The 21,131-nt window shown below is 51.9% G+C and overlaps 9 protein-coding genes across 11 annotated transcripts; 2 read left to right on the forward strand and 7 right to left on the reverse strand.

Moving 5' to 3' along the window:
* Positions 1-12: 12 nt before the first annotated feature.
* Positions 13-1,227, reverse strand: LDX57_010053 (uncharacterized protein; the record flags this gene model as incomplete). Its single annotated transcript, XM_046091796.1, has 1 exon — positions 13-1,227. One exon carries the CDS (start codon positions 1,225-1,227, stop codon positions 13-15), a length of 1,215 nt encoding a protein of 404 aa, XP_045947773.1.
* A 1,663-nt stretch (positions 1,228-2,890) lies between these two features.
* LDX57_010054 (MCT family MFS transporter) lies at positions 2,891-4,291 on the reverse strand (the record flags this gene model as incomplete). The annotated part of the gene is made up of 1 exon (XM_046091797.1): positions 2,891-4,291. One exon carries the CDS (start codon positions 4,289-4,291, stop codon positions 2,891-2,893), a length of 1,401 nt encoding a protein of 466 aa, XP_045947774.1.
* A 2,132-nt stretch (positions 4,292-6,423) lies between these two features.
* Positions 6,424-7,789, reverse strand: LDX57_010055 (uncharacterized protein; the record flags this gene model as incomplete). The annotated part of the gene is made up of 2 exons (XM_046091798.1): positions 6,424-7,756; positions 7,785-7,789. 2 exons carry the CDS (start codon positions 7,787-7,789, stop codon positions 6,424-6,426), a joined length of 1,338 nt encoding a protein of 445 aa, XP_045947775.1.
* A 22-nt stretch (positions 7,790-7,811) lies between these two features.
* LDX57_010056 (uncharacterized protein) lies at positions 7,812-8,159 on the reverse strand (the record flags this gene model as incomplete). Its single annotated transcript, XM_046091799.1, has 1 exon — positions 7,812-8,159. The coding sequence occupies one exon, from the start codon at positions 8,157-8,159 to the stop codon at positions 7,812-7,814; it is 348 nt and encodes a 115-aa protein (XP_045947776.1).
* A 1,247-nt stretch (positions 8,160-9,406) lies between these two features.
* On the reverse strand, positions 9,407-11,541 carry HIS5 (histidinol-phosphate transaminase). The gene is made up of 3 exons (XM_046091800.1): positions 11,298-11,541; positions 11,051-11,224; positions 9,407-10,980 (listed from the first exon to the last, which is right to left on the reverse strand). The coding sequence occupies exons 1-3, from the start codon at positions 11,381-11,383 to the stop codon at positions 9,972-9,974; spliced, it is 1,269 nt and encodes a 422-aa protein (XP_045947777.1). The 5' UTR covers positions 11,384-11,541; the 3' UTR covers positions 9,407-9,971.
* A 206-nt stretch (positions 11,542-11,747) lies between these two features.
* Positions 11,748-13,382, reverse strand: LDX57_010058 (phosphatidate cytidylyltransferase; the record flags this gene model as incomplete). The annotated part of the gene is made up of 1 exon (XM_046091801.1): positions 11,748-13,382. One exon carries the CDS (start codon positions 13,380-13,382, stop codon positions 11,748-11,750), a length of 1,635 nt encoding a protein of 544 aa, XP_045947778.1.
* Positions 13,383-13,738: 356 nt separating this feature from the next.
* On the forward strand, positions 13,739-16,677 carry LDX57_010059 (baculoviral IAP repeat-containing protein). Of its 3 annotated transcripts, XM_046091803.1 has the most exons (4): positions 13,739-13,999; positions 14,056-14,352; positions 14,419-14,528; positions 14,581-16,677. In XM_046091803.1, the coding sequence occupies exons 1-4, from the start codon at positions 13,862-13,864 to the stop codon at positions 16,550-16,552; spliced, it is 2,517 nt and encodes an 838-aa protein (XP_045947779.1). In that variant the 5' UTR covers positions 13,739-13,861; the 3' UTR covers positions 16,553-16,677. The 3 variants fall into 3 exon arrangements, with proteins under 3 accessions (XP_045947779.1, XP_045947780.1, XP_045947781.1); XM_046091804.1 differs by having other exon boundaries at positions 13,739-14,352; XM_046091802.1 differs by lacking the exon at positions 13,739-13,999 and having other exon boundaries at positions 14,330-14,528.
* Positions 16,678-16,840: 163 nt separating this feature from the next.
* Positions 16,841-17,485, reverse strand: LDX57_010060 (U4/U6-U5 snRNP complex subunit SNU23; the record flags this gene model as incomplete). The annotated part of the gene is made up of 1 exon (XM_046091805.1): positions 16,841-17,485. The coding sequence occupies one exon, from the start codon at positions 17,483-17,485 to the stop codon at positions 16,841-16,843; it is 645 nt and encodes a 214-aa protein (XP_045947782.1).
* Positions 17,486-19,915: 2,430 nt separating this feature from the next.
* On the forward strand, positions 19,916-21,077 carry LDX57_010061 (glycosyltransferase family 69 protein; the record flags this gene model as incomplete). Its single annotated transcript, XM_046091806.1, has 3 exons — positions 19,916-20,308; positions 20,381-20,606; positions 20,662-21,077. The coding sequence occupies 3 exons, from the start codon at positions 19,916-19,918 to the stop codon at positions 21,075-21,077; spliced, it is 1,035 nt and encodes a 344-aa protein (XP_045947783.1).
* Positions 21,078-21,131: the final 54 nt, after the last annotated feature.

The raw sequence follows: 21,131 nt of genomic DNA on the forward strand, positions 1-21,131 counted from the left end.
AATTCGTGCTCGTCACATATCACTAGCCGTTTTATCATGGTCGAGCAAAAGACGACTTCCATTGATGTGATCATGAAGCGTCTGATTAAGGTCAAACTCGGAGAATGTCAACCATTGTGCCCATTCCCTCACGAGAGGCTGATCCATGACCCATTCACTGAATGGCACATCCGTCCCATCACAGGTAGTGACGGCAGGTCTACCGCCATTGGCAGAACTTGCCCAGCGGGCAATACACAAGGGGGTGTGAGATTCCTGCGAATCGATTTCCTCGCCAGGCCGGGCTTGAGCGTAGTATGTGACGTAGCCCCGCCCATTCAAATTAGGGAAAATAACTGAAATGACACGCCGATGTGGCGGGGTGAAGTATTCCACATCAGGCCGTCTCGGCTCCCGGCCCACGCGTTTCTCGAGAGTAGACAAGACCTCCAGGCTTGCAGCAAAGGCTTTGTTGTTGCAAACCCCTTCCCGGCCGATGCGGTCCAATTCAAATAATATCCATCGAAGCCAGGTTGGCCTCGGGCAAGACTGTCCAGCGAGAAATAGCATTGGTGAAAGCCCCACTCTCAGGGCCTCGCATCCGAATGGGATATCATCGGAGGCGGATGAGCTACTCAGGGCTGTCGTGACAAATCGCAATAGCTGATAAGTGAAATGATAGCAATCCAGCTCGAGATTGCTCTCACCCCCACTGTAAATACTTAGTGCCCAGGAGAGCCTCATTCGGTAGAAGACATAGAGGGCGAGGATGAGACAGAAATCCTTTGGCAAGATTGCATACGGCGGCGGGGGCATAGGAATGTTTGCCAAAGTTGCAAGGTCAAAGTTGACGGGCTCCGAGAGCGCCTCATCAACACCAAGCTTGTGGAATAAGATTCCAGTAGTTTTCTTCCACTCCTTGAGTCGCTTGATGAAGCCGACGATCTTCTCTTCTGGCATCAGTTTCCGATGAGCTGCAACTGGACACCACATCAATGCCTTGATGTCGCTGTCCATGGAGCCCATATCGAGAAGCTGTTGGAGTAGATATCTTGGTGAAAAATCTAGACTTGCTTGCAACGAAGCCGACGCAGCGCCAGAAATTATGCTTGGTCTATATAGCGGCGATATCATTCGGATCACCTTGAGATCCGGCAAGGTCACACGGCGGATGATATCCAGGTCATGGAGACACAACTCAATCGGCGTCTTAAACTGCTCTGTTTCCCGGTTGCTCGTCGAGCACATTGCGTGAAAGTAGTGGTTGGCCATGTGAATGTGACGTATTGTCGCCGGGACGTTCCCATCGAAGCTCTTGCATCTCATCAGCTGCTGTTATCAATCCTCCATGACGGACCTCACCTCGATATATGCAAAGAGGATGAGCACCCCTAACAGAAGAGCCATGGAGATTTGCGTACTGGCCAAACTATCCGAAACGCCTTTTAATGCATTTGAATACATTCGAATGGCAGTGACTTTGGTGTCGAAGCCATGATTGCGGTCGTTCTCTGTCTGCTGAGACAGCAGTAAAGTAGCTCTGTGCATACATCCGAGTGCAACGACAGCATCAAAGACATGCTCTACCCCCCACGCCTCCTGGCAAACATAGTCTCGCCAAAAGGATAGGCTCTCGGGTGGAAATAACATTGGCATAGTCCTGAACAGGAACTGATGGAAAGCCAATAAATCGCGCGCTCGGGCATGTGGCAGCTGTGATGGGGTGGGGTTATTTGGCAAAGCTATCAGCGGGAGACCGTCCAGTCGGACCTGGGGGCGTATCGTGGCGTCCTCTGGATGGCCTAGGTCTGATGGGGGGGCGTTTGGAGTGGTGGAGGTCGGGCATTGCGTTGATCGCTGAAAGGCCAAGCTCCGTTTCCCAGCATATCCAACACATTCTACATTGGCGAATTCACAGCGCTCGCACGTCGGTTTTCTCTCGTCGCATTTGACCCGCCGTGCCCTGCATGTCAGGCAGCCTGTCCGGGATCGGCGTTTCTTGTCATTCATGGCGAGCGCTAGGGGAGAACAAAACCCATTGCTGTTTTAGTTCGAGACGCACGCCTCGTGTAAATCACTCAAAACGATTTGGAGAGTCGAGTAACTCGAGTTGAATCCATGCAGAAGCAAAGTGATGCCAGTGATCGCGGTATCACTCGGCATCGGATCGGGCCGAGAAACAACCACCTGCCGCAGGTCACCGCCTGCCGCATGATATTCATACTCTTTACTCTTTACACCTTTTTATCTCAGCCATTATGACTCCAATTGAGCAGGTGCTAGCAGCAATCGAATCGTTAGATTCTAACAAATAAACTAACCATACGAAAATTCGAAACAACTTGGTGTGCGCCGGTCAACCTTGTCTAAACGCCATCAAGGAAACATGGGACCCAGCGAGTTCTTTACTAGCAACAGGCTAAAGCACTCGTACGATATATCGATAAGCTGAGCGCGTGTTCTACAGCTGTGGCATGAGATGCTTCGAAGTTCTGCTAGAGAAATTACAGGGACACAATCCTGAATGACCATGAAAGAGTTTGCAATGAGGAATAACTAGTAGCCTACTCCGCAATTGCCAAGTTCGCCGACATAGTGGATCCCAGGGCTCCACATCTCGACGTCTCGAGGTAATTCGCAATTTAGCAGGTAATGTCAGCCCCTTCAGTACATTGCCCAACAGCGCCTCCAACCTAGATGGATAATTTTCACCGTGATACAGCAAATAAGGCCAACAGTGTAACAGCAGATTACGAGGGTAATCAGACCCCAGTACTCTCCGTTGCATCTGAAAAGGATTTCACCGGCGCCTGGTATACCGACAAGTGTTCTTCGCGGCAATACATTGTCAGATCATATGCATATAGAGCATACAGCGCCATAAAAGAAAAACCATGTGACAATAGAGAACTTACCCAAAGCTCACGATTGTATACGAACTGGCGTAATACATGCCATAATTCTCGACCTTGCATAGCTGAGATATGCAGACCGGAGTCAGACTGATGTTGCTGCCGCTTGCAAAGCCAAAGACCAAACAATAGATAATCAACACGGGGGCCTTATCCCCGGCTGGAAGCCACAGACAAGCATTCGATACGAAACATAATATAACCATGCAGGTCAGTGTGTTATACCGGCCCCATACATCCGCGAAATAACCGGGGATAATCCGTCCAAAGAATGAACCAGCATTCAGAATAGCAAGTAATTGGTAGGAGAGTTGTCTGGATACACCGTGGGCCAAGGCATAGGATGAAATGTAGCTCATGGGAATGAAAAGCCCTAGTTCAATGAAAAAGACCCCGATTGTTGTGATGGTGAATTTAGGTTCTCGAAATATTCGAAGATCAGGTAACATATGCGAAGCTGGTTTCTTGGGTAGCCGTGACTTGATTAGTAGATTAGCGAGGATAAGCGTTACCAAGCAAATCAAGGCTACCACTCGAGTGGCCCAAGCCCAGCCGATGATGGGAAACAATTTCTCCATTACTAGTGGGAATACAATGCCCCCAGCAGAGCCACCCGTTGTAGCTATACCTGTTGCAATTCCACGTTTTCTGTTGAAGTAATGTCCAATGGCAGAAACTGAAGGTGTAAGTATTAAAGAAGCCGCTAGCCCTCCAGCAAGACCAATTGAGAGCATAAAATGCCAGTATTCCCGGCAGAATCCAAGCGTAACCGTCATCACCATAGCCAAGATTGACCCTATGATAACCAGAAGCCGCGGTCCTTTGGTATCAAATATTGGACCGATTTGAGCACCGCAAAAGAAAGTGAGAAATGCATACATGCCAAAAATCCAGCCAGTAGTTCCGCTGCTGTACTCCTTCAGCTGATGGTTTTCGACATAGGTTTGAAGCGTGCCCATGCTGTTGATAAGCCCAAAGGTAGAGAACAGGCCGAACCAACCCCCTACTACCACAAGCCATGCTTTGAGACCACCTTCTGGATAGTCATTCTCGTCAACATCACTCGTCGAGCGGGTTATGGGTGTTCTGAATGCGGGTGGATCAGGATTGGTTTTAACCGACACAGCATTCATTTGGCCATCTTGCACATCATTGTAGGTACATTGTGCCGGGAGCTGGGAATCGGATTGGAAAGCGGGATCGTCGCGGGCCGCTGAATGCATCGTGGTTGGTTTTGATGATGTCGACGGAATGGTGGGTACTCGGCATATGAAACGGAAAGGTATTAGGTATACAGGAAATGATATGATAGGTACGCGTTTGTTGGTTTGCTTTGCCTTTCCGGCTTTCAGCCCAGCGAAGCTTGAAGTATAGAGAATCAAGTTATAAAGGGGGCACATAAACGTCAAATTCCGTGCTCAGCTTACCGAGGTCACAGTTTCCTTACGGTGCAGGGGCACTCGGCCTTTAATGGACTTTAGCCATCAGTCGTCCAGCTGAATTGCACCGGTGTACACTGCGCACGCATGACAAGGCCCCAACAAATGTCTGGAGCAGGATAAGCCCCGGTCATAAAATCTCCGGCCTCAGACCATGGCAGATTTGAGGACGGGCTCATCGGACCGACACTAGAGGTGTAGACGGCGATTTCAAGTCTAGTCGCCGACCATCAAAACCATTTTTAGTATTGTTATCAACGCAATTGGCCACCGAAGGGCGCACCTACCTACCAAAAGGTCCACATTGGAGGTGCCTATTAATCCAACCATGAGCAGTCAAGTATAGTAGATGCTTTCCTTGTATTTTTGGCTTCTCCGCGTTGAGATTCACCCAGGCGAATCCGTTAACGTCGATCTTGGTATGAATCTCCAGGAGGCCATTACTCTCCTTATCAAGGTCAAGGCCCTGGTAGCTTGTTGCCTTGGCGAGCTTGCCATTCAGCCTATACGAGCAGCCGTTGTACCGGTAGGGCTGGATCTTTGGATTCCGGAACCCTCATTCTCGATGATGGGATAGGCGGGGTGGCGGTGAATGTTGCGGAAGGCGTTTACACTCTCTTGGCGGTCTCGAGTAATAATATTATGAAAGCCTGCTAGTTTATATCGGAGTCAGTCGCCCACCTCTTTGGGATGCGAGCTATGAGTCCCGAAGAGCCACCGTTTGTTAAAGATAGCAGCTCGTATATTTCCGGTGATGTGTACCGGGATGCTGGCACATAAGACCCTGATAAGCATAGCGGCGATCCCTCGGGTGGACCGAAGAACAGAGATCCACTTGCAGCTATATCGACATATGCACTGCATACAGTCTCCAACACTTCTCCATCCTGTGGCAACACCAGCTGATCTCGGTTTCTACAACCAACTCACGACGCGCAGATCGGAGCGGCTGGGGTAACAAATGTCCCACCCTGCCCCAGAGACAATGCCTCAGTTTGGGCCCCAGGGTATAATGCGGCACCACTCCCGATTAGAGGCTCGCACGCCCCGAGGGGCTGCCATTGCGTAAGTATCATACTATTGTTCTCTTGCCGTCGGTTCCCAGATGTCTGGCAACGGAGGCAACGTCGGAAAATGTGCCACTTGCCGCCACAGCAAGGTCAAGTGCTCTGAGGGCCTTGCTTCAATTGCCGGCGGCGGTCGCTATATTGTCAATCTAAGGATAGGGATAGTAAGATTGTACATGGTGAGAATATAGTCCCCGTGCCTTTCTGGCTGGATAATGCGTTGAAACGGCTTTAAATATCTACATGGCATGCAAAATAGGCGTTAAAATTGAGAAAGGGCCATTGACTTCAAGTATCCCTGCAATGAATGCTTTCGAATTGATGATTTCATCTCTTAAAAACATTCTCTAACGCGAATGCGAACCCTAGGCATGCCTGCGTGCAAGGTATTGTGCAATATCTGTACAAGGCATATATACGGAATTGACTCCCTTGCTGCAGTAGACTTGAAGAACTGATTCGATCGGGAGATCGGTTCGAGTATGACTGTTTTTGGTCTGATGGGAAACACGCCGCAGCCGCGGCTTGGTGAGATGGCGGCCGAGAAGAGTCGTTCCCGCGCTGAGTGACAGTGTTCCATAAATTAGTGGCCGAGCCCAAGTCAGGGAGCGATGATCCGTGATATGTGAAATACTCACTGAGCAGACCACTAAACGCCCACCGAGGAAATATCCGGTCGTCCTAGAGAATTAAGTACGTATAGGTGCGTCTGTATATACTCCCAAATCAGGCTAAGGGCCCAAAAATGAAATGTATATAAATGAATATATAAAACAAACCCACCAACTCCATCGCTAGATAGTATATATCCCCCATAAACCAAGGTACCTTGCCATGAACAATCCAATCCCAACCCAGATCCCTATAAATGAAGTATAATAGATGTAAAATGACATGACATGATATGATACAACCCATCCGACTTACCCAGCCAATGCCACCTAGGATATGTAACTCACCCGATAATCATACACACAATGCATACACATACCTACGGTGCACAACCAACAAATCAAATAATCTCACTCATCCCTCCCTCCTCAATAACCCCCCAACATCCTGAAGTTCCACATCATCACGACCCTCCGGGATCGGGAATGACCCGGAATGACGATACTCCGGCTGCTCGAAATGCACGCTGGAGCCCCGTCGGGGTCGTTCCGAGGCAGACGACGAGGAAGAGAGGTTTGGTGTGCGAAGGGCGCTGGTCGGGTGGGTTGGTGAGGACGGGGTGGATGAGGAGAGAAGTCCGCCGACGTCTTGGAGGAAGGCGAGGCTTCCGGTGCGAGAGCGGGTGCGGGTGCGGCTGTGAGTGAGTCGGGGTGGGTTTGGGTTCGGGTTGGGGGGTAGAGAGCGAGGGTCAGGAGGAGGGAGAGGGTTTGTGCCTGGCACGTGCAGAGTAGATGTAGAAGGCGAAGGGTCGAGAAGACCACCGACGTCGAAGAAGGATACCTTTCCAGGTGAAGAGGATGGGTGTGGGGTTGTAGACGATTTGTTCGTTTCGATGTACTCGTGAGGACTGATTTTCATGTCTAGACTGCCGGTCGTGGAGGTACCTTCGTCGTCATCGGTGATTGTGGACGGGTGGTTGAAGGTCCAGTCTGGGTTGAGACCCGCGGTGGTGCCCGGGTGTGTTCCGTAAGGCTGGTAAGGCCCGGCGACCGGGGCAGGTCGCGGACCCTGAGTCTCGGAGTAGCGGAGGTCGGCGTCGAGGCGGATTCCTAGATCCCCGGCGAGGTCGGAGTCGGAGCCCCATTGGTGATGGGTGACGGTGGCGCGGCGGACCGTGGTGTGGTCGAGGCTCTCGCTGACGGAGGCGGAGCCCTGGGCTTTCTTGTACTTGGCTTTCTTGACGCCTTTGTCGCGCACAAAGGAGCCGATGACGACGGCGTTGGAGACGGCCGTGGCGGCTAGGATCTCGAGAGAGGCGAGTAGGGTGCGGTACTGTTGCGATCCGTTGTGGTGGATGACGGAGGGGACGCGGTAGCAGGTGATGCCGACGAGGATTAAAGAAAGGGCGAAGAGGACCACGAGCGAGACTTTGCGCTTGATCGGCATGTTGGACATGACGACCAAGGGGATCGGGAAGACCACGAGGAGGATGTCGGTAATCACATCGCACACGCCCATCGTAATGAGATTGGCATAACCCAGTCGACACTGCGGACCGGGATCTGGCACGACCTGCCAGTAGTGATGGAATGGCTGACACTCGGCCAGCGTGGCGATCAGGACCGCCACGAGCGTCGACGCGAGGAAGTAGTAGAGGAACAGCAGGAACAGTCGGATCGATCGTCGCCAGATCATGCCGGCCACTCGCCGGAGGAACTCGCAGACAGTCAACTTGGCCATCCAAATACTATATCAGAACAGACCGTTAGCCCGACAGCATATACCTAACGGGAAGACCGATCTTACAAGATCGCGTAGAAGATCCTCGCGCCCAACACCAGCCTACTCCCGATGACGCGATGTCGAATCTCCACCTCCGTCAAGCCCTCCGTTTTCGTGTTGTTGGTGCCCCAGATCAAGATAACGTGGACCAAGGCCATGCGAGCCAGCAACGGGATGATACTGGCCATCATGACCTTATCCTCGCGGAAGAAGCGCTCGATGCGGACATACCGGCCGCAGACGCGTGTCACAATAATGGCCAGCGAGAACGCCGTGGTCCACCAGCTCACCAGCAGCGTGGGGTTGTCGTCCAACTTGGTGCGAATATCTGGTGGAATGTCGGAGTAGATGCGCCTGGGACTCAGCATACTGGCGCTGATAGTTGAGTCGACAGCACCGCCTCCGCAGAGGGGCCCGTCGGCGACCGCAAGCCGGGATGAATTTAGGGACCAAGCAGGAGATTCAGCGATATGGTGTTGAATACCGCGCTCACATTGTTCATGGCGGATCCTCCGTTGGTGAGGAGGGAGCGCACGTGCCCAAGACCCCGGAGTTGCGGATGTGGGGGAGGCGATCAGAGAAGACCGACTGGAATCGACGACAGATCGATCGGTTGTCGGTACGGAGTGCTCCGTAGAGAGATCGATGATGGACAGATTGCAGTATGTCGATATATGCCAGGCTGCAACAGCTACAAACAAGTCAGAAGGGGAGGGAGCTAATAGATGTACAGTACCTCCAGCTTGGACAACGTGGAAGGGATAACAGGGAAAAGCAACAGGTCGGAGTCCAATTCACCGCCGTTCTGACCTAAAGGGGCAGATCATATATTACCCCGTAAAAACAACAATAATAATCATAAGAATAATCGACTGGCGCCAGTGATTTAGTGCGAGGGCACCACGGATCAGGAGTGGGTGGAGATAACCGAAGAGAGGGGATAACACTACCAGTAACCACCAGTCCCTGCTCCGTATGTACCTCAAACCCTTCCTCTGACCAGCATGGCAAAGTCCAAGAGGTAATCCTCCTCCCGGTCATCCATAATATCCCCCAAGGGTCATGGCGTCCAATTACCGTCTGCCAATGCGGGCGATAACGCCGGGACGCCCCATTTTTCCCATTCGCCATCGATGAATGGCCTTGTCACTGCTCCTGCTTCCTCGAGGTCGAGTCTCGAGTCCTTCGAGCTTCTCGAGTCCGGAAAGATCTGCCAGCCAGCTCACGAGCTCGGAGGGTCGCTCGAAGAGGGCGAATCCCAACCCTTGCGTTTTCCGTTCCCATGGCTTTGATAGTATGACGGATACGAAGTTCAGTTGCTTGTCATTTCTTGGATGACGAAATTGGCCGGATGGTGTGGTAGAGGCGGTTTCTCCGAAAGTTTGTCCTGTCCTGGTTGGTTTTTCTTTTCTTTTGCCTATCGCTGGGTGGGATGAGTTCCAAGGTACAGCGTTCATAGGTACAGACACGGAGTCTCCAGGACGGGCGACCTCCGTGCCGAGAGCTGGAGTTGGACGGACTTACGAGCTGTGATCAAACGCGGTGGAATGTCTGATACATAACCCGACCAGATCAGACCCAACTAGTAGCTACCTAGCTCCTGTTGAGAAACTCGGGGAGAGGCGAATTCACATGCGACCGCAACATCGCGATTCCTTGGTCGTGGTGTGGCTTAGATGCCAGAATGCCTAGATTGGCCTGACTCGTAAGTGTAACCCGTCGGCCTCAAGTTGTATCAGTGATAGTGGTTGGTTCTCCTTTTTTTTTTTTTCTCTCGTGATCGCTATCGGCGATGGATAGGGTAATTGCTCGGCCATGCCATGCGATAAGTTAGGCGCTGGGTTCCGTGGTTTTGTTTTTTCGAGTCGCCCGGTTACCGAAATCGTCCATCTGATTAGGCACGTGCCTGGTTTCTACTTGGGTGTAGTTGACGAGAGACAAAGAAACGGTTCTGTCGATGCAACCTTCTTATCGTCTGTCTTTGGGAGCCCCTGGCAGTGAGTTGATTGCATGACGTTGTTTTAGATTTGATCGGGAGGCGCCGAGATGTACTCAGTTTGTATATTTCTGGTCAACTATAGCCATCAAGAAGTTAACAGACGATCATGTTAACTTGAACCATGCTTGCATTGTATGCTTTATATCTAACGATAATGATTAAATTAAAAGAGTCAACCCCCCTACCTCAACGACTGAATATCCAACCCATTCAACAACCCCTCCAGCACCACTCGAATCTCCTGCAAGAACCTGGTCACCTCAGCCTCCGTGCCGACCGTGATACGCAAACATCCCTCGCAGCCCAGCTCCTTGCCGCGGAACCGCACCACCACGCCCCGCTTCTCCGCCATCGCCTCGTACGCGCCCACGGCGATCTCGTTGCTCGCCTTCCCGCTCTTATCCAAGAGCTCGACTAGCAGGAAGTTCGACTCCTGTCCGCCCAGGAACCGGCCCACGCCGGGGATCTTCGGCAGCTCGCGCACCAGCCGCTCGCGCTGCGCGATGATCTGCTCCCGGTACCGACGCATCACGGCCATGTTGGTCTCCGACAGAGCGGCGGTGGCCAGGGCGCTGGTCGGGCTCGAAATGTTATAAGGGGCTTTGAGGCTGTTCAGGAGCGTCGCGATGGGGGGACTCGTGAAGGCCACGCCGAGTCGAATACCCGCCAGCCCGAAGGCCTTGCTGAGCGTCTGCATGACCACCAGGTTCGGCCACTCGTTCACCCACTCGGCCAGACTGGACCCCTCCGGCGCGAAATCGATGTACGCCTCGTCGACCACCACCACTCCGTTCCATGTCGGGTGCTCCAGCACCTTCTGGATATCCGCCTTGCTGATCAGGTTCGCCGTCGGGTTGCCCGGGGAGCAGATATAGGCCATCTTGATCGAGCTGTCGGCCGCCAGCGTCTCATTGATCTTGTCCGCTTGCAGCTGGAACCCGTTGTTCACGTCCAGCGGCACCTTGACGATCTCGACGTCGTTGACCTGTGCACTGACGCCGTACATGCCGTACGTCGGAGGGCAGGTGAGGATCTTATCTTTTCCGGGGACGCAGAAACATCGTAGTAGGGCGTCGATGGCCTCGTCGGAGCCGACGCCGACGAAGAGATTCTCCGGTCGTAGGGTCTTCTGGGTGTGGTGGTGGGTGTTGCGGAATTGGCAGAACAGTTGTTTCAACTCGATCTGGTGACTATTGACATTCGAGTTAGCCATCTCCCCCGTACATGATGGTCGAAGGGATCAGAGAATGAATGACTCACGGATCTGGGTATCGGTTCAATCCCAACAGGTCGATCTCGGGTTTCGACGATCCAGTCGAGCCCCCCGTCACCGTGGATTCTTGAAGCGCGCCTTCAGAGTTCAAAGCCAGACCGGGTCCGTAGGCATTCTCGTTCGCGTCCAGTAGGATATTCGTGCCGTCGTCTTTGTAGTCACTGATTTGATAGGTTAGTTTTTTGCTCCGATGACTCAACTCATCCGGCGCGGGGAGATGAAGCTAGAACTCACTCTCTGGCACACCGGTAAGGGTGCAATTGCAAGATATTCTTGCGCGCGCATGTCGATAGATCGAAAGGTGATTGTCTGGCGGCCATCTTGGGTGGATTGATGAGTTGGGGTGGTTTGTTGTAGAGGGGAAGAAATATTGGTGGGGACCGTGGCGGGGAAGATTAAATCGATATCACCGGAACCGGTGTCGGAGAGGAGTCATTCTGCGGGTAACTAAGGTACCTTATCTACGATAACTAATACGGAGTCATTAACCAGTTGGAATGAAAGGAAATACAAATATAATCTATGTACTGTTCGTTATATTTATGCTCATGATATATAACCATCGTGGATGCAATTTCCACACCTATTTACTACAGTTCACAGCCTATCAAAACTCAAGCGTACGCCATGGATATGCTGGGCCTGTCTGCCCTCACGGCAATCGGTATCTGTGATCATGAGTATCTATTCTTGCTTAGTTGTCTTGGAAGATGACTCCTCGCTCTTCGGAGGAGGGTTCTTGCCGGACTGCTTGTACTTGTCCTGCTTTTCTCGCACGTAGCGCCAGGTACGAGCGAAACCCGAGGTGAGAAGGCCCTTGGCGGACTGCACAGAACTGGGCCACCGGATGGTCTTCGTAATCGAGGTTCGCACCTCCTTCTGCAGGCTCGCATCGCTGGCAATCCGCTGCTCGAATTGACCGCCTTGTCGCCGGCGCACCATCTCGGGATCCTTGTCGTTGCTTTCCTTCATCATCTTGTCGAATTCCGCGCGCGGAATTTCGTACCGCGATTGATACTGGAAATACAGCTTCTCCCGGAAAGACTCGGGCAGTCGACGAACCATGTTACCACGCTTGACAGGGTCCATGTCCTGCGTTAGCCGCACGTTGGCATCGGGATCGTCGATCCAGTCCTCCTGCGTGCAGCGCCGGTCGTTGAACGTCACGTTGGGGAGATTCTCAATGAGCGGCGCGTACAGTCGCCGGAAGTTGGCCATCTGACCGGAGACAATGTTGTTGACCTTGCGAGGGTCCTCGGTCGGCAGGGCCATGCGGATGTCACCCATGTAGCTGATTGCCGCAATGGTGCCGTAGAGCTCAAACTCGCTGAACTGCTCCGGCAGCAGCAGCAAGGCAACTCGAACCGCAGACAGCAGATTCATCTGGTTGGCCAGTCGCACCCGCGGATGGTCCCGGAGGATCTTGACGGGTTTCTGCAATCGCCCGGCCAGGTACAACGTGTCCCATTGGCTGAGATCCTGACAGAGCGTGTCCAGGTTCACGACTCCGTATTTGATCAATGTGCCATTGACAGTTACGTACGGATTGAAGTACACTCCCGCTCCGAGTTTGTCCTGCGTTTGCGAGACTAGATAGGAACCTAGAGAACCCAAACCGGAATAATGATCGCGGTGCTGACTAAGGTTTAGTGAGTGCCAATGTTGGGAGTACGAAACCCCGAAGATAAAGTCTATCATCTTCCCTTGTCCTTGCTGCATATTCTTGATGGCTGCCGGCGCCGATGGGTGGCATTGGCTAGAACCGGGTGCGCTGCCGGACTGCGGAAACACTCCCGACCCGTAGGCGAATGCATACCGAATGGGAGCGCGGAAGCCCCAGAGGATCTGGCGTAACGCTTCTTTGAACTCCTGGTTAATGATCATATGCTGATTGACTCCAAAGTCTTTCGAAGGAAGTTCCGAAAATGCCGAGATCGCGAGGTTCGAGTTAACCTCCCAGTCCCCAGGATCGGAATATTGTGACGAGGTCGAGAACGAGGCAGGCGAGGGCACCAGAAGTGGACGCTCTGCTGAATTTGAACGGACGCCATGGGATTTACCGGAGTAGAGCCGGCTTCGGGTTAAAGAGCCACCATTGTGATGTGTTGAGGTCTGCAAAGGAAAAGAGCGGAGAGCGATCGGAATGCGAGAACAGCGCGCAGCAAACGGAGAGTTCGGACGTAAATGCATACGGAAGGAGCCCGAAGAATTCATAAGGAGGGACTTCAAACGAGTATGATTGATCAGCGTTCTGCTTGATTTTATTCGATTCGGGGCCAAGAACACTCCGGAGAGATAGCTTACCGTAGCTTCGCGCATCGTTGGGGCTCCACGGATGAAAGGAAGGCAAAGGAAGGGGGAGGGAAGGAGGAAAAGGAAGGGATTGCACAGCGAGGGCTGTAATAAATGCAATAAATCAAGCTACCATCTGCAATCACAGTTTCAGATCATATTTTGCGACAAGATAAGATGGAGGAAAGGAGAAAACAGAAGAATGGCCAACGAGAGAGGAAAGAGAAGGGCCGAGACTGACGTACTACTGCGGTCGGGTCGTTGCCGCCTCGTCCGTGAGGCTGCCATCCCTGCGCCACCGTCAGCCACACCACGTGATCTCGTCTCTCCGCGGGCGCGTTGCGTAGAAGCGACCCAAACAAGAGGGTAAACAAGCGCCCTCCTGGACAGCAACCGCTTCCACGCCAAACCGACCGCTGCAGTTGAACATTCGTTGACATTATATACCAAGTGCTTGCTGAGATCTGCATTTTTTTTCACTCCATGATTCTCATGCGCTGGCCACTATGACCCAAAACATGGAAACGTTTGGCGCCCGCCTTGCCAGCTTCGACCGGGTGCTGCAACCAGAGAAGCGACGAGGATCGAGCGCGAAGGCCGCAAAATCGATCGCCTGGCCTCATCGGAGGCCGTCGCCCGCCGAGGTAGGACCTCACAAGGGAAATTGTAAAATATCGCAGCTAATTGTTGACTATCACAGTTGGCGCATGCGGGTTTCTTTTATAATCCTTACGAGACCAACCCCGATAATACAACATGTTTCCTGTGTCGGCGAGCGCTCGACGGATGGGAGGAAGAAGACAATCCGATCACAGAACATTTGAAGCACTCTCCAGACTGTGGGTGGGCGCTCATGATGGACATCCAGCAACACAGTTCCAACCCCGCAGAAATTGAAGACCCAACAAGCGAAACGATAAGACAGGCACGATTGGCTACATTTGGTGAGCTATGGCCACATGATGGGAAACGGGGATGGGTCTGTCAATCTGAAAAGGTAGAGTTGTTGCGATAAGCATCATGCACCGCGCATGTCCCTTGCTGATCGTTGAGTTGGCGACAGATGGTTGACGGCGGGTGGTATTTTTGCCCGACCGAGGAGAGCGACGATTTGGCCAGCTGTGCCTACTGTAAACTGTCCCTTGATGGATGGGAACCTAAGGACGATCCCTTGTCAGTACAGTCGATGTTATCCTTGTGTTTTATCCCCGCTGACTGTCTCCAGTGATGAACATTATCGCCGCTCATCGGACTGTTCTTTCTTTGTCTTTGCACAATTAGGCGGGAAAAAGAAAGGATCGCGGTCGAAGAAAGCGCGCACCTCCAAGGTTTCTCGACAGTCAACCCAATCCACTATCTCCGAAGCGCCCGTGTCGGACGTGGACGTGATCGACCCCCCTGCCATATCCCAATCAACTACGAAACCCAAAACCACGAAGAAGTCGTCCAAATCCAAGACAAAGACATCCAAGTCAAAGAAAACCGAAGCTGAACCGATCCCTACCGAGATGGAGATTGACGATAGTGAACAAGTTGATCCCGAAGCCCCCCAACCCAAGCGAGCTACGCGAGGCAAAAAGAGGGCTAGTGGTGAAGTCGATCCCGATCAAGAGGAACTAGGTGTCGCCAATACCCAAGAAGTCGAGCATTCCGAAGCCCCGACGAAAAAGAAGGCCAAAAAATCGCGCGAGAGCGTTCAGAAGAATGAGCAAGATGATGTCGTGATTGCCGAGGCGCACCAGGAGGATGTTGCCCACGAACCTCAGGAACCCCAGGAACAAGAAGAGCCTAAAAAGGCTCGCGGTACGAGCAAGAAGAAGACATCAGCCAAGTCGCGTAAAGCATCGAGTGCGTCATCTACGGCTAAACCGTCTGTGCAACCCGAAGAACCTCAAGAGGTGGACATGTACGCAGCCCTTGAGGCAGAGCTTGACAATCCTGAACCGGTGCAGCCCACCGAAGAGGTGGAACAAAAACCTGCGAAGAAGTCTAAGTCCAAGAAAAAGAAGAAGGATGCGTCCCCAGAACCCTCAGTTGAAGATGTACCCCAAGTGGAAGAATCGCATCCGGATGTCCCTCAAGAGACTGAACCGACCGAGCCTCCCGCCCCAGAAGAGCCCGCTCAACCAAACACGAAGCGAGAATCAACAAAGCGAGAGAAATCAAGAGGCCGAAGCAGCACTAAGCGAGTAATCGAAGAACCGACAGAACCGACGAGGCCTACTGAACCCGCTCCTCAGCCTGCTTTTGATAGGGACGATGGCACAGATATAGACGTCTCCCGGCATGAATCCTTCGTCTCGGTGGAAATTCCGAACAGGCTACCAGAACAAGATCCTCCGGCCGACTCCAGTGACAAGGCCACGAAGAAGAAACAGAAGCAAAAGCCTTCGTTAGACAAGACCAAAAAACGGAAGAAAACGTCGAAAACGGCCCCTGAGCCAGTCCAGTCGATCGAGGAGCCCATTGAAGAGTCCAACCTCGAAGAACAGGTCCAACCACAAGATATCCCGAAGCCTCAAGAGTCCCCGGAAGTCCAAAAACAAGAGCCTGATCCACAGCCAACTCGACGCAGATCTTCCAGGGTGCCTCCTAAGACAGCCGAGCGATACAGTGATATCCCGGAGGAAAAGCAGCTTGCTAAGTCGCTTGCGGGATCACGCAGTTCCGATGCCCGTGCCGCTCTGGAAGAAGATGAACAGAGAGATGAGCCCGAAGCTGTTTCGCCCATTCCGTCTGCTTCGAAGAGCAGCCCGTCTCCATCACCGCAATCATCCGACGCCGAAAACCGCCCACCATCCATGAAACCCTCTGCATCCCGGCCTGTTGCGGCGTCATCGTCCAAACAACCAACTCTTCGAGTTCCATTGGCACCGAGCACGCCTTCTCCATCGAAGCGCACTGCTAACACGGGAGGCCTCAATACTTCCTGCCCCTGGAAACCGGTCGACATCGACGAGATCCTGTTGGCCGGCAACAGCGATAAGGAGAACGTCGATATCACCACTGCTCTCAGCAGCGTGAAAGGGGATTTGACAAGCCCGGAAAAGAAGATGACCGTGGAGCAGTGGATCACATGGAATGCGAAGAATGGAGAGGAGAGATTGCGGCGGGAGTGTGAGCGAATTGTTGGCCAATTTGAGAAGGAAGGGGCACGCGCAATGCGTGTCTTGGAGGGTATTGAATGCACGGATTAGGGTTTGGTTTTCACGTTTCTCGGATTGGCAGGGTATGGGACATGGGTGGACGGCGTTGGATAAGTCTTTGATATTGGTGCTTTACAACATCTGGAGTACAATCTTTTGCCGAAATGGTAGTACATTATGTGCAACTTTATTTCATGCAGTTTCCATCTTACCACTAAACAAGCCCAGTAAAGATATATATATGTCAAAGCCAAAACGCCATGGGTATACTACAACATTTTATCGATCATGACAATGTATGCTCGTCAGTCACCGAGCGCGTCCCAATAAAATCTCCATTTATGCAATGATTCCCAGACGGCCTTCCCAACCATCATCTTCCTGCTTGACACCATTCTCGCCACCCTTCCGTCGCTTCTCGTTTCTCTTTCTCCTCTTCTCCTCCCTCTCCTTCGCATCTTGTTCCTCTCGCTCCTTCAACCTGACGCCCAAATCCAACTGCCATGCCCGTCGCTCTTCTTCCTCCCTCACTCGTTTCTGGTACGCCAGCATCCGCAACCGCTCTCGTACATCTCCCACCGTAGCCCTCGTAACCTCACCACTCTGCCCCGTCGCAATCAAGTGCTGCTTGCTATTCAAATGCTCCACCAACTGCAAATTATCCTTGAACGTGAGATCGCAGTCCGCACAGTAGAATCCCGCCCCGCGACCTCTCTTGCCAATCGCCGACCCCGACGAAACCATCGTCGTCTTTCCGACCATCGACGCGACATCGAGTCGTTGTTTTCGCGACGTCGTCGCTTCCAAGGAGCTGTAGTCTACCGGGGCGTGCCATTTCTTGCCGAGAAGTTTGGCCTCGTACCGGGCTTTCGACTCTTCTTTGCGTTTGGCTTCGTCGTCGGCGGCTTTTTTGGCGTATTCTTCGCGATCCCAGGTTTTGCGGAATGCGGTGTCGGAGGGGGCGGATGATTGGTTGCCCGACATGGTGATGTTGTGAACTTTTGGCTGTGGGGATGTGACGCGAGAGGAAGATGAAAAAAGATGTCTTTTTGGGAAGCAGAAAGTTGTGGTAGTTTGCACGGATTAACTAGTCAATAGCTTCTCCGGAAGTTTTGAGGCGATAAAGCGGCGGAACCGGGACAGGCAGGCGGTGAGCGACAACCCAACTCAGCCGCATGTGATCTGATCGGTCAATTGTCGCCAGTCGATGGATCTACTCCTCGCCCCTCTTGCTCCATTTAATCCGCACCCTAAGCGTATGGGATTGAGGCCAGACCCTCAGCTACGGAGTAGCTCACGTTCAGCTGACCCTCTCGTTCCTATTAATCGGTCGATCATTAGGCCTCCCATCATGGTTCTTTCCGGCATGGTCGTCAATCGTTCCATCCCGACTTGACCTGAAAGCCCAATCACTGACGACAGGTTCGCTTTCTTTGCGGCTGGGTCTCACACAGACCTGCAGTAGCTGAAACATCGTCCTCATATATAACTTTCCTGGATGTATTAATAGTGCTGGCGGTCTCGCTGGTCTGTTGTTGTTCTCGTGTTCATATTCTCCGTCTCAGTCTGTCCCTTAGGCAACAACCTCGCTGCCTTGGCTTGATTATATATCCCTGAATGGCTTTCTACCTTTGATGTTGGACCTATTCAACTTTTATTGTCTATCTACTTCAATTGACTACCCTGGCTATTAACCATGGACCACCCCTCAATCCAAGATCCTCAACGCCCAACAGGCTCCTTCCCCCTGATGGGCCTTCCAACAGAACTGCACATGCAGATATCCTCGTACCTGTCATATCCGGACGCTCTGGCGCTCAAACACACGAGTAGGCATTTCTATGCGCTCGTCTACACCGGTGTCCACCTGAAAGTCGACTGGCTGGTGGAGCGATTCGAGCGAAAACTCGAATGTCCGATGGAGAAATGCTCGTTTCGGACGGACGAGTCGTTCTGCAATTGGCGCATCCGGCGCATCATTGAACGTAGGCGACGGCATTTGGAATGTCAGCGAGGAAGAGGCGGGTGTTTCGTCATCTTGGGAGACACTTGTCAGGTGGGGTTGGTTTCGGCCTGGTTGAAGGGGCAGGGACGGCGGTTGAAGGTCGTGAGATATATTGGCAACGAAGGTTTGTTTTGCATCCTCAGTGCGCATGGTGATTTAGTGACTGATTTTGGGCAGTGTTGATACATGGGATCATTTTCTTGATCGTGAATGTGATCTGGAATCTTTTTCTGCGGTGAGATAATCCGCATGCGGTTTAGCACGTCTTCTCAAGGGGTGTTACTGATTGTCGCAGACGGTTCTTCTGAAGTCTACTATTACAGTATAATAGTTGCTGTGCAGAGGCGAATGTGCTTGTCACATGATAGGACGGATATTATAATCGATGATGTATCATACGTGTTTGGGGTATTCTGTTATCAAAGCTGCTGGCCAGCCTTGGTGCCAGTCGCTCGACTCTAGTCACGCCCATATCATGTTCAACCATGTTGGAAATTATTTTTACGATGGATCTCTGCTTAAGTGAGAGCTTACCACGTATATAGCAGCTTTCAAAGTCAATATTCCGGTACTCGCATGGGGTGGAAATATGCAGATCAATTGAACTTTGAGACGAGTCAATAGGCGGACCTCGTATAGGAAATCGACAATACCTTCTCTTCCGCAAGGATCAGGCACGATAGCTTTACTATTTAAATTTTGGCTTGCAGGAGCTCTGTTTGCCATTTCTTCTCGATACAAGTCGCACATCCAAATGCGAGATCCGAGTCTGCGAACATTCTATCTTGTTAAGCTTTGGGTCGTGCAGGACGGGACCCGTGCGGAGGCGGAAGATCCACGGGATCGTCGGAGTACTCCAGAGTAGGGCGCACGGCACACATACCTCTATTAGGTAATCTTCTATAATTTAAACCTTGAACACGATATCATCTCCAACAAAGGGACTTCCAACAAGGTTTTGGTATTTAAGCCATCCAGATAAATTTAGTATTTGCTCCTCTGTTCTTCAATCAAAGTGGAACTCTAAGCGTCCTAGCAGGACTTATTATAAGCTAGTGCCAGCTCTCTGTCCAGCTCCCTGTCTAGCTCCCTAGTTACTTAATGCAGTTTAGCACAAGTAGACAGGGGCGACCAGAAATTGTTTGGACCTTGAGATGGGCGCTTAACAGATTTGAGAACCTCATTCTCCCTCGATCAACATGCCTCGAAGCTCAAATCATGCGCTATGCTTTCTTCAAACTGGCTTGAGCCGTCGGTATGCCTTTCATCGTCGCCTCATTCAAGGCTTTCTCATCCTACTCGTGATCTGGACATGTCTAGAGGTGTCGTTCGTGTACCATGGAATCTCTGCCACCGAAAGATCTCGGCCTCAATCAACGCGACGAGACGAGAGGATCTATATCGCCAGCATGCACTGGAATAATGAAGCCATTCTTCGAAGTCACTGGAATGACGCTGTCCTTGAGGTGGTCAAGACATGGGGTCCAGGGAACGTTTTCGTTAGCGTCTTTGAGAGTGGGAGCTGGGATGATTCCAAAAGCGCTCTCCGGCAACTTGATAATCAGCTGGATCAGCTGGGCGTACGACGAAACATCACACTTTCCGACAGGACTCATCAGGATGAAGTCTCGGCTCCTCCCTCAGGAGACGGTTGGATTTATACGTCCCGTAACAAGGAAGAACCCAGACGCGTGCCTTATCTCGCCCGGCTTCGTAACCTGACCTTGAGGCATTTAGAAGACCTAGCGCGACAAGGTATTACTTTCGATAAAATACTTTTTCTGAATGATGTGGTTTTTACGGTAAGATATTCGTGAAGCATGGGTAGTTACTGTTCATGCCACAGCCCAGATCTAAGCTTCCATTCATTGCAGGTTGACGATGTCCTATCGTTACTCAATACGAACGACGGTCACTATGCTGCAGCCTGTTCTCTGGACTTCTCAAAAACACCTCTATTCTACGACACGTTTGCTCTTCGTGATATCGAAGGTTACGAGCACATAATGCAGGAATGGCCCTACTTTCGCGCTGCAGCTTCAAGAAGGGCGCTTTTAACTATGTCCCCTGTGCCTGTTAAGAGTTGTTGGAATGGCATGGGTAGGTTTCCCTATGCACATTATCTGACCACATTCTTATTCGTCATATCTCGCAGTGGTCATGTCGACAGAGCCCTTCTTGTCAGAAAGCCCATTGCGTTTTCGAGGCATTTCAGACTCCCTCGCGCGTCAGCATCTCGAGGCCTCTGAGTGTTGTTTGATTCATGCGGACAATCCTCTGTCGAGTACCAGGGGTATCTATTTAAACCCTAACGTGCGGGTCGGCTATAACGCAGCAGCGTACGATGCCGTTCACCGCACTTCCGCCTGGATCGGGTTGCGACATATAGCTATGTCTCTCTGGGAGAATCGGCTTCGACGGTGGATGACAACACCGCTCCTCAAGAGACTCGTCGTTCGGAACCGACTTAATCGGTGGAAAGCAGACGCCGATGATAGAGTCGAACCCGGAGAGTACTGTTTGGTTAATGAGATGCAGGTTCTCGTTGCTAACGGTTGGGCACACGTGTGATGACTTCCCGTTAATTGTACCACAATCTCTTTTTCCTTTCCCCTTATGAGCTCA

The sequence above is a fragment of the Aspergillus melleus genome, assembly GCF_016097325.1.
Source record: "Aspergillus melleus strain CBS 546.65 chromosome Unknown contig6, whole genome shotgun sequence".
In the NCBI taxonomy this organism is placed as follows: domain Eukaryota; kingdom Fungi; phylum Ascomycota; class Eurotiomycetes; order Eurotiales; family Aspergillaceae; genus Aspergillus; species Aspergillus melleus.

Coding starts and splice junctions, on each gene's coding strand:
- HIS5 (XM_046091800.1), bottom strand. CDS start 11,383: ATGGCCGCCAGACAATCACCTTTCGATCTATCGACATGCGCGCGCAAG. Junction 11,225..11,297: donor CCTTACCGGTGTGCCAGAGA/GTGAGTTCTAGC, acceptor CTATCAAATCAG/TGACTACAAAGACGACGGCA. Junction 10,981..11,050: donor TTGAACCGATACCCAGATCC/GTGAGTCATTCA, acceptor GAATGTCAATAG/TCACCAGATCGAGTTGAAAC.
- LDX57_010059 (XM_046091803.1), top strand. CDS start 13,862: ATGACCCAAAACATGGAAACGTTTGGCGCCCGCCTTGCCAGCTTCGAC. Junction 14,000..14,055: donor GGAGGCCGTCGCCCGCCGAG/GTAGGACCTCAC, acceptor TGACTATCACAG/TTGGCGCATGCGGGTTTCTT. Junction 14,529..14,580: donor GAACCTAAGGACGATCCCTT/GTCAGTACAGTC, acceptor GACTGTCTCCAG/TGATGAACATTATCGCCGCT.